This window comes from Panulirus ornatus, chromosome 20 (assembly GCF_036320965.1).
Source record: "Panulirus ornatus isolate Po-2019 chromosome 20, ASM3632096v1, whole genome shotgun sequence".
Lineage (NCBI taxonomy): Eukaryota > Metazoa > Arthropoda > Malacostraca > Decapoda > Palinuridae > Panulirus > Panulirus ornatus.
In genome coordinates, this window is record NC_092243.1 from 68,873,272 (window position 1) to 68,884,901 (window position 11,630).

General features: G+C 46.3%; 1 protein-coding gene across 1 annotated transcript; it reads left to right on the forward strand.

Annotated features, from left to right (window-relative positions):
• The first annotated feature begins 8,756 nt into the window (after positions 1 to 8,756).
• LOC139755825 (uncharacterized) lies at positions 8,757 to 10,434 on the forward strand. Its single transcript, XM_071674429.1, has 3 exons — positions 8,757 to 8,826; positions 8,938 to 9,056; positions 9,269 to 10,434. The coding sequence occupies exons 1-3, from the start codon at positions 8,787 to 8,789 to the stop codon at positions 10,235 to 10,237; spliced, it is 1,128 nt and encodes a 375-aa protein (XP_071530530.1). The 5' UTR covers positions 8,757 to 8,786; the 3' UTR covers positions 10,238 to 10,434.
• Positions 10,435 to 11,630: the final 1,196 nt, after the last annotated feature.

Here is an 11,630-nt window from a genome sequence, read left to right on the forward strand (position 1 = left end):
GGATACCCTGGATATCATGCTTAACGGGTAATCCATCTTCGTCTCATAATCTAAACAATAAGAAAGAACCAAAATAATAAAACGTGATCCCTTGGAAAACGCAAAAAAAAAGTCAAATATATATACATATATGTTGTGCGTCGACCCCGTACCAGAAATATGAATCCTAAAAAAAAAATAGAAAGACATCTAAACCCTAAAAGAACATCTGAATCCTGACATGAGAACTGCGCTACGCCTGTTGGGTCGCGTTCCTTCTTGTGTCGTGTCGGCCTCGGCGAGACCCATCACCTAACAATGGATACCTGGCGGGTGGTGGTGTCTGTGACGCAAAACGCCTGGACGGTCCGATAAATGCCAATTACCGTTAATGGAATTCTCGTTGGACCACATTTCACACCTGAGTCTATTTCTGGAGGGCTCCATCATCATCATCATTCGACTGATGTCGAGCGGTAAAGAAAGGATGTCGAGTGACGCCGACTCGAACCCCCCCAGGGAAAGAAAACGGATACGATTTTTTTTTCTTCCCCCCCTCTCTCTCTCGCCTGGAAATATTTACGTCCACCGGACAGATTTAGACCATGTCTCATCGCAGGGAGATGACGTATATTGCAAAATCGTATATACCAAAGAGAGATTTACGTAATAATATTACGTATTCTAAATAGAGCCCGTTTTCATTTTGGTCTGTTTGGAATTTCACCTTTTCTCTCTCACTCTCTCGACTGTAAGTCTTCTAAAAGGGGGGATCGTGTTAATTTCGTTTGTATTTAAAATTTCGGTCGTCTCGGAGTGAGTTTTATTGTCGACATTTGTCTTCTGATGCCGCATCTGGAGCAGACCAGCGCTGTACCCAGTCAGAACAAACGTTAAGAGAGAGAGAGAAAAAGAAGAAATAATTTTTATTGTGTGTCGGAGAGGGGCTGGCGGCGGTGAAGTGGTCGGCCATTGGCTCGCTCAGCCGACCGCCTGAGTTTTGAACAAAATGGTCAAGATCTTTTTTTTTTTTTGCAGGTCAAGCGGTGGATATGTAACCCACGAGGGTGACCAATATATCGGGTTACAAGGGAGGTCATAGTGGGGTCATATTTGAATTCCCATAGAGGATAGTCAATATGGCTCCTTACCATACGGGGTAAACGTAAGAAATTCGCTCTTAACGCAGCTTACCCTTGAGGGAAAAATAATCCTTTTCCATTCATAAACTTTTTTGTATTAATCTTTACTGAATCGTTATTGGTGATGATAACGAAGCCATTGTATTACATTAGAGGTTTATTGACGGAAACCCGGTATCAACAAGCAATTAGCGCATTCAAGTAATTTTATAATAGATCTTTTTGCGTCTTTCTAATAATGATGAACGGTCGGTAATAAAGGCTAAAATAGTATAAAGTAAAATAGGGTATGTTTCAGTCATAATACAATTACATGTAAGAAGGTTCACGTGATATTTTTGATACCATACGAATGTACCGTGTGACGTCACTCTGTTTTCCGACCAATGGCATGGCGTTGTTGGATCTGGGATAATTGTGAGCAGGGTCAGGAAAAATGAATGAACTTTACTCACAGTTGATGTTAATCTGTTAATGTTGACAATGTGCGTGGATGTAGAGGATATATATATATATATATATATATATATATATATATATATATATATATATATATATATATATATATATATATATATATATATATCTTTCTTTTTCTTTCAAACTATTCGCCATTTCCCGCATTAGCGAGGTAGCGTTAAGAACAGAGGACTGGGCCTTTGAGGGAATACCCTCACCTGGCACAATTCTCTGTTCCTTCTTTTGGAAAATTGAAAAAAAAAAAAAAAAAAAAAAAAAAAAACGAGAGGGGAGGATTTCCAGCCCCCCGCTCCCTCCCCTTTTAGTCGCCTTCTACGACACGCAGGGAATACGTGGGAAGTATTCTTAATCCCCTATCCCCAGGGATAATATATATATATATATATATATATATATATATTTTTTTTTTTTTTTTTTTCTTTTATACATTATCGCTGTCTCCCGCGTTTGCGAGGTAGCGCAAGGAAACAGACGAAAGAAATGGCCCAACCCCCCCCCATACACATGTATATACATACGTCCACACACGCAAATATACATACCTACACAGCTTTCCATGGTTTACCCCAGACGCTTCACATGCCTTGATTCAATCCACTGACAGCACGTCAACCCCGGTATACCACATCGCTCCAATTCACTCTATTCCTTGCCCTCCTTTCACCCTCCTGCATGTTCAGGCCCCGATCACACAAAATCTTTTTCACTCCATCTTTCCACCTCCAATTTGGTCTCCCTCTTCTCCTTGTTCCCTCCACCTCCGACACATATATCCTCTTGGTCAATCTTTCCTCACTCATCCTCTCCATGTGCCCAAACCACTTCAAAACACCCTCTTCTGCTCTCTCAACCACGCTCTTTTTATTTCCATACATCTCTCTTACCCTTACGTTACTCACTCGATCAAACCACCTCACACCACACATTGTCCTCAAACATCTCATTTCCAGCACATCCATCCTCCTGCGCACAACTCTATCCATAGCCCACGCCTCGCAACCATACAACATTGTTGGAACCACTATTCCTTCAAACATACCCATTTTTGCTTTCCGAGATAATGTTCTCGACTTCCACACATTCTTCAAGGCCCCCAGAATTTTCGCCCCCTCCCCCACCCTATGATCCACTTCCGCTTCCATGGTTCCATCCGCTGCCAGATCCACTCCCAGATATCTAAAACACTTCACTTTCTCCAGTTTTTCTCCATTCAAACTCACCTCCCAATTGACTTGACCCTCAACCCTACTGTACCTAATAACCTTGCTCTTATTCACATTTACTCTTAACTTTCTTCTTCCACACACTTTACCAAACTCAGTCACCAGCTCCTGCAGTTTCTCACATGAATCAGCCACCAGCGCTGTATCATCAGCGAACAACAACTGACTCACTTCCCAAGCTCTCTCATCCCCAACAGACTTCATACTTGCCCCTCTTTCCAAAACTCTTGCATTTACCTCCCTAACAACCCCATCCATAAACAAATTAAACAACCATGGAGACATCACACACCCCTGCCGCAAACCTACATTCACTGAGAACCAATCACTTTCCTCTCTTCCTACACGTACACATGCCTTACATCCTCGATAAAAACTTTTCACTGCTTCTAACAACTTTCCTCCCACACCATATATTCTTAATACCTTCCACAGAGCATCTCTATCAAATATATATATATATATATATATATATATATATATATATATATATATATATATATATATATATTGGAAAGGATCACAATTTTGCGCGTGATCAAGATATTCCTATGAGTCCACGGGGAAAATGAAACACGAAAAGTTCCCAAGTGCACTTTCGTGTAATAATCACATCATCAGGGGAGACACAAGAGAGAAATATAACAGTCAGTTGATATACAACGGAGAGACGTAGTCTCTACGTCTCTTCGTTGTATATCAACTGACTGTATAAGCTCGAGCAGGCAGCGTCCGGTAACACCAGTGTGACACTCACGCCCTTGTATCAACACGTACGAACCGCTCTTCCTATCAAATCCTCACTACAATTCACCAATTTGTTTCTTTTCAACACACACACACACACACACACACACACACAGAGGCCGAGCGTGCCTACCAAGAAGACGCACTTCTATTCAAATCCTCATAACACCTTGCCTGAAGTTGATCCTCCGCTCAACAGATGGCGCTGATGCCCTGGGGGAGTGGGTGGGTGTTAGAGCCAGAGGCCGCAGGGCCTCCGGGGTCATGCATTATTCCGCTCGTGCCTGACCATCAGGAGACTGTGAGACACCCCACACCCCACACCCACACACACCCCACACACCACCACACACCCCACACCACCACACACCACCAGCAAAGCTGGGGAAAGGTCGGTTTATGTAGCAAGTCTTGTCCAATATTACCCGGGGCCCACACCTCGGGGGGAGAGATCTTCTGTACGTCTATTGGATGTCGTTCTTCTTTTGTTTCTCGTCTTTTTTCCCCCACCCCCTTCCACTCGAGAGAGAGAGAGAGAGAGAGAGAGAGAGAGAGAGAGAGAGAGAGAGAGAGAGAGAGAGAGAGAGAGAGGAGAGTTTTGATTTCTTCCTTGTTCACCCATATCTCTGGTTTGCCACACACCATCACGCCCCTTTCTTTAGCCGCTCCCGATCCGCCTCAACACCAGAGGGGGCCTTTGTGTGTCGCGCGCCCGCTGCACTCTTCCGCGTCTGATTTTGGAGGGAAAAGAACCCGTAGTTTAGCGGAAGTCTTTAGCAATTTTCCCCGCTACTTTCTTACTGCTATTGTTAGCGAGGAGTGATATCTTATGAGTTTTGCCCTATTAAGGTTTGTCTACTGCTGTCTTAATTATCAACGATTGATATAAGCAATACAGTCATGCTTCTAAAAGAATTCGACTACGTAAAAAATAATGGAATACGTATATAGCTATATCTATACTGATATCCATTCATCTGTAGACAAAATTAATCTATCTATCTATCTGTATATCTATATCTATCTATCTATCTATCTATCTATCTATCTATATACATATATATAAATATATATATATATATATATATATATATATATATATATATATATATATATATATATATATATATATATATACAACTAATTTAGGCATCACATACGACACACACACACACACACACACACATGACATTCACTCCCCACACCAAAAACATCAACACAGAAGCAATACACAAACTAAATGTCCTCAGAACACTAACTGGCACCAGATTTGGACCAGAAAAAGAATCTAATAACATCCTCTACGAACACTTCATCTGCTCCATTCTAAACTACGCCTCACCAGCCTGGTCTTCCAAAGCCAAGTGTATAACCAAGCTGCAAACCCCCACACACAATAGTGCACTCAGAACAGTCACCGGCTGCCTGGCAACCCCACACACACACACACACACACACACACACACACACACACACACAGACACACACACACACACACTGAACATCTTCTCAGTGTCACAAAGATCCTCCCAATACAGTCGCTTCTCAACATGGTCAGCACTCAGGTCTATACAACACCACTAGACCAGACCTTCTCCCATCCAAACTTCTCCATAATTCACCACCAACATCCATGTGAAACTAAAATGCTTACCCCTTGTCTCACACTTCAGTAACATCTACTCTCATAACTCACCACCAACATCCTTGTGAAACTAAAATGCTTACCCCTTGTCTCACACTTCAGTAACCTCTACTCTCATAACTCACCACCAACATCCTTGTGAAACTAAAATGCTTACCCCTTGTCTCACACTTCAGTAACCTCTACTCTCATAACTCACCACCAACATCCATGTGAAACTAAAATGCTTACCCCCTGCCTCACACTTCAGTAACCTCTACTCTCATAACTCACCACCAACATCCTTGTGAAACTAAAATGCTTACCCCCTGCCTCACACTTCAGTAACCTCTACTCTCATAACTCACCACCAACATCCTTGTGAAACTAAAATGCTTACCCCCTGCCTCACACTTCAGTAACCTCTACTCTCATAACTCACCACCAACATCCATGTGAAACTAAAATGCTTACCCCCTGCCTCACACTTCAGTAACCTCTACTCTCATATCCCACCCACCACCATCCACACACACACCAGCACTAACCATAACACTGACGAAAGACATACACACTGAAATAACTTGATAAGCACTCAACATCCACCATCCCAACTCAGTCTTGAACTCCAGCTAACCAGACATACACCCATCAGATACCACACTCCCCAGAGAAACACGAGTCACACTGTGTACGCTGTGGACGTCACCCGTCCTTACAACACAACAAACACAAGTTTCAACGTATCCTAAGACCCTTCATTTACCAGCCCATAGACGCACATACGTCAGTACATTTTATAACTTATGGTCCCGACCGGTGGACGTGGCCGGCTTCCTGAGCGCTGCAGGAGCCTCATGAAGATTTAGACTGTGGCAGATAGGCAGGGATACAGCGGTCCCGGAAGCCTGTGAAGAATGGATTGGCTTGCCTCGCCTACGTGTTTACATTTCATATTTTCACACCTATGCGGGTCTCCCCCCCTCGGCTACTGGCCCTTGAGAGAGAGAGAGAGAGAGAGAGAGAGAGAGAGAGAGAGAGAGAGAGAGAGAGAGAGAGAGAGAGAGACGTAGAACGTAACTGAGAGAATAAGAGTGAATAACGGGGGGGGAAGAAGAGGTGAAGGATGAGAGTAAAGATATTCAGGTCTAACAAAGTTTGGCCTATGCTGTGGCGGAGCTGGCTGGACACGAGCGAGCAAATTCCCTGGCAGAGCTGGACACGAGCGAACAAACTCCCTGGCGAAATCTAAGAGACATGCCCCCACACGTGATGCATTTTTGGCCAGACATGGACAGCAAAAGTGATTGGTTGACTGGCATGAATAATACATCCAAGGACATGTTCATAGGCGGATGACTTTCTGCACTTCATGTGAACTAGATCTTGAAGAACTCTGCTACATCTTCCTTGTATATGTCTTTGACTTTGCTGTACTTTTCTTGTTCACCACAGAAGCAGAGTTCCCGTGGTAATGTAGAGTGTTCAAAGTATAAAGTCAAGGACGGTGATGATACTTTCGTAAAAAAAGAGTTAAATGATCTATGATCCTATATATACGTCGGGGAATCTGGTTCAATTAACATATATCTCTCTCACTGTATATCTCTCGTAACTCTATATATAATTTCCTACTAAGTCTATTTTTGCAGTAATTCTACAATGTTTTCTATATTCCCTATTTGATTATTGTCCAGAGTCTTATCATAATAGTTACCACAAACAGGTCAATATCATTAGTATTAAAAGAAACAAAAGAATATGTGTTATTACCTCTTGACATTGCAACGGGGAGGGAGTTTTATGTACCCGCGGGGAGCCTAACCCCTTTATACATTTCGTAATGATCCTTTTTTAAATGTCTGAATACTGTCTACATTGACCATGTTTTCGTTCACTATAATCCAATCCTTTACCACTCGCATACTCTCAAAGTAAACACAACACGATCAGGTTGAAGTCCATCCATCCATACCTTCTGGCGAGTCAGTGGCACACAAGAGATCAAGAAGCAAAACCAGTCCCAGCAGACCACCTTGTGGCACGCCACTGGTGACTTCAAACCAATTTTGGACGAGGCATCTCAGATATGCCTACGTTGTTCCCTCCACCCGTGAGATAACCTGCTATCCATTTGGCGAAGGTTTTCCCTCCACACCTATTCCAACCTAGTGATCAAGACTCTAAACCCGGCCCCTTTGTGCTTCACTTCCTTCCTCTTCTACCACCTTGCCAATGTTGTCTGGCGGGGGTGTGTGTGACACCTATATATCTCTTTACCACTCCATAGGTCGAATCTCCTTTGGTATTTACGTCCTTTTATAGAGCGATGCCTCCTTCTTTCTTATCCTTTTCCCCCCAGTGCTTGAGGGTACAAGTACCCAGGTCCTCTACTCCATTATTATAACCAACACAAGTTCTCTCTCGAGATTACAATGCCCTTGTTTGTGGCTGTCGTCTTCCAATATTACAATCTACGTTACCACAGTAATCATTCTTTCTGTGTCAATTCCACGACCATATATCTCTCTCCCCCTCCAGCGCACGTTAATGTTATCACCGCCTATCTATTATCAGTACTGTTTGAGGAGGAAGTCAAACAGATGACTTACAAAGAAATGTAGGCTTCATTTGTGATAAGAAGCTGGAAATAATATCAGTTGTGGACTCGTAGCGAAGACTATGTCATATTCTTCGTCGTATCTCTGGCGCTGCTGCTGCTTCTACCACTTGGTAGATGTTGTCCATACGTCAACAATCCTCTTGCAGGTGAGGTCGTTCGCCTCTTTCGAAGTCCAACCTTTTGCTCACGAGTTTGTAAACATCACTATGAGTGACGTAACTCGTATAGATATCTATCCTTGTCTTGTGTATGGAGCCTTTGATAAATCGAGAAGATCAAAGACTTTGGTAATTCTCAATACCTGGATCAAATCCTCTTTCATCTTTTTCTTTCCTAATCTAAATGGGTTTCAGTCGTTTCGTTTTTGTTTCTCTCAATCCGGGTATCCTCTTGGTCGCTCGCCGCGCTACTCTCTTCATTACGTCTGTCAGTTTTTCCTATTTCTTATAAGAACGCTGACGAAAACGGATCACAATAATATCTAAGACGGGGACGCATCAGTGAAGTGTATACAAAACAAAAGCGAGGTTGAATTTCTTCGATTTACATTCGAATTCCTCTCATTTTCTGACTGATTCTGTGCACTGCTTACTTAGCATTAGGGTCATCAGAGATGATATTATACTCAAGTCTTTTTCCCTCACTTACCTTCTGCCAGCTCAGGAGAATTCACACAGTAACTACGTTTCATATATTTCCATTACTTACAGCTACTAATCCAAAATGACAGAGGTCCTTTTTATTAACTGTATTAAAAGTAGGAAAAAGTATTCTTCCAGTGTGATCATGAGTCATGAGGAACTTCATGTTTAACAAAGGATCGGTCAACAGTCAAAGAGGTTCATGAATTTCGCCACTTTCACTATAGAAACCCAGATGGTGGCTTCTGGAAACCCAGGCGTCACCGGGTATATAAAGGTGTTCGGGGTTGGCTTATCGTCAGGTCACCTCTAAACTAAAGCGTGACAATGGCTACGAGAATCTTCTTAACACTCTGCCTCTGCCTCGGTAAAGTCGGTCATCTACGTCTAAAAACGAACGAGTAATATGTAGTTAGTAATATCTATTGAGGCAGTTGCCTTAGATTGGACTCTAAGTTCGAACGATCTCTTTCCTTAGGTCTGGCTGTGGCTAGGGCTTCGAGTCGGGACGCGGCCCCAGCTTCGAACGAAGACTCGGGCGGGAAGTCGACTTCGACGGCGGAAGACGTCTCGGGGAGAGCGAGGGACGCCCCCAGGGTGAGTTATCCATCACCCACTACTGCCCCTTGACCTTGTGGTGGACGCTACTGCGTCTCTGGTCCACTGATAGCCGTCAACCCCCTTGTCCGATTCTACGATAGACGTAACCAAAGGTGTAGTTAAGCAGTTAACGAGGTAGGGGGGTAGTTAGGGGCAGCAGACGGGTAGAGATTGGATGTCTCTGTTGACCAAGTTGTTTCTCTCCCTAGGACAAGCGAGGGTTCGTCACCCCTGATGGAGGAGGCTATGGAGGAGACGCCGGTGGCGGTGTTGGAGGAGGAGGAGGAGGTTACGGCAGCGGCAACACTGTTGGAGGTGGTGGCGGTGTTGTTGGAGGAGGAGGTTACGGCAGCGGCAACACTGTTGGAGGTGGTGGCGGTGTTGGAGGAGGAGGAGGAGGAGGTTACGGCAGCGGCAACACTGTTGGAGGTGGTGGTGGAGGAGGAGGTTACGGAGGTGGCATCGCCACCATAAGCGGCGTTGGAGGAGGTTACGGCGGCAGTGTTGGAGAAAGTTACGGCGGCAGTGTTGGAGAAGGTTACAGCGGCGGGAGCTACGTGGTCGTGGGTGGAGGAGGAGGAGGAGGAGGTGGTGGGGGTCATCATGGACCCAGCGCCTCCAAGATCGCCAGCCAGGCTGCGGCTCAAGCCACGGCCGCCGCTGCGGCACTGGGCGGGGCCGCCAGCGCTGCGGCCTCCGCCGCCGCCAAAAAGGCCGCAGCCGCAGCCTCCGCGGCCTCCCAGACGGCGCAGGCCGCAGCCGCCAAGAAGCGGGCGCAGGCCGCGCAGATCACGCAGGCGGCCCAGGCCGCGCAGGCCGCAGCCTTCGCCGAATCCTCCCTGGCCGGGAGGGCCAGCCAGGCCCTGCAGGCGGCCAAGCTGGCCACCTCCTCGGCCTCCTCCCTCTCGGCCAGCCTCGGCCAGGTGTCGGCCGAGGCCCACGCCCTGGCCGCCCAGGCCACCACCAGCCTCTCGGAGCTCCAGGCCTTCCTGGACGCTCAGGAGGCCATGGCCTGGCGCGCCCAGCAGGAGGCCAACGCCCTCAGCCAGCAGCAGGCCCAGGCCCTCCAGGACCTGCAGGCGGCGCAGGCGGCGGCCGCTCAGGCCGAGGCGGCGGCCAGCAAGGCCCTGGCCAAGGCGAAGGGCAGCGGCGGCTCAGCTGGAGGCTACGGCCACTAAGGGTAAAACCCCTTGGAGGCTAAGGCCACTTAGGGTAAACCCTTGGAGGCCAAGGCCACTTCAGGTAACCCCTTGGAGGGTAGGGCCATTTAGGGTAAACCCTTGGAGGGTAGGGCCATTTAGGGTAACCCTTTAGAGGCTAAGGCCACTTAGGGTAACCCCTTGGAGGGTAGGGCCATTTAGGGTAACCCCTTGGAGGGTAGGGCCATTTAGGGTAACCTCTTGGAGGCTAAGGCCATTTAGGGTAACCCTTTAGAGGCTAAGGCCACTAAGGGTAACCCACTTAGAGGCTAAGACCACACAGGGTATAAACCCCCTTGGACCACTTGTTATTTCAGTCTTAATAAAAAAAAACAGTGAGATCAGATCCGTCTTTGTTTACCTACGTGAGATACGTACGCACGATCGTCTTCTGTCACTCTATAATGGTGGTTGACGCGACGCGGGCAAGACCTGCACCCCCTCCCCCCCTAGCGAGGCCATCTGGGGGCGAAAAGAAAATAAGATACGTGAAAAGGAAAGAATAAATTAACCAGATGTCTTCTGGTGTTTGTAAACCTCGACTCCTAAAGGAAGGACGAAGGAGAGAGAGAGAGAGAGAGAGAGAGAGAGAGAGAGAGAGAGAGAGAGAGAGAGAGAGAGAGAGAGAGGAGTTATAATAACGGTCATTCACCGTATGTCTGTGTGAACCTCCACACAGAAACTATGGGAAGCAGCAGCAGCAGCCACACACGCGCGCGTGTCTCAGGTCCCCAAATCATCGTCGGTAAGGACACAGTGCAAGCAGACCCCCACATGATCAGTCGTAGTAGAACCCGACCTGACTAATACCTGTAGAACAGAGAGGGAAACGAAACAGCATCACGGCCCTCAAAGAGAGATGGCTGGAACGAGGCGATGCCTAAAGAACCAATGAGATGGAAGGTTTCTGAGTCCATCTCTGGCTGATGGAGAGATGGGGTGAAGGAGGAGGAATCAACCCAGATATGCGAGCAAGACTCGCATTCTATAGCGAACAAAACCTGTACAAACAAAGGACATAAAGTCGTCCCCCACACACAACACTCAACCCAGATATGCGAGCAGGACTCCACTCTATGGCGACCAAAACCTATACGTCGTCCCCCCCCACACACACACAACACCACACCTACATGATCGTGGGGGGGAAGTAGATTTGGTAATGTTCATAACTTCGGGTTGGCAGGAGAGAATGGAGGACATGGTTATAACTGTCTTGTTTATGTTATGACGGGGTTGAACTGGGGCAACTTCGAAATTGAATGGAGCCAAACGAGCGAGACATTTCCAAAGAGATATGGGTACATATTACGTTCTAGCATGAATGATCCCAATTACTGTCTCCCCATTTCGAGATGGTGGGGAAGGAGGA

Bases quoted from the DNA above. Each gene is read 5' to 3' on its own strand.
- LOC139755825 (XM_071674429.1), top strand. From the start codon at position 8,787: ATGGCTACGAGAATCTTCTTAACACTCTGCCTCTGCCTCG. The intron at 8,827-8,937 runs GTAAAGTCGGTC...CTCTTTCCTTAG, and splicing joins AACACTCTGCCTCTGCCTCG to GTCTGGCTGTGGCTAGGGCT. The intron at 9,057-9,268 runs GTGAGTTATCCA...TTCTCTCCCTAG, and splicing joins GAGCGAGGGACGCCCCCAGG to GACAAGCGAGGGTTCGTCAC.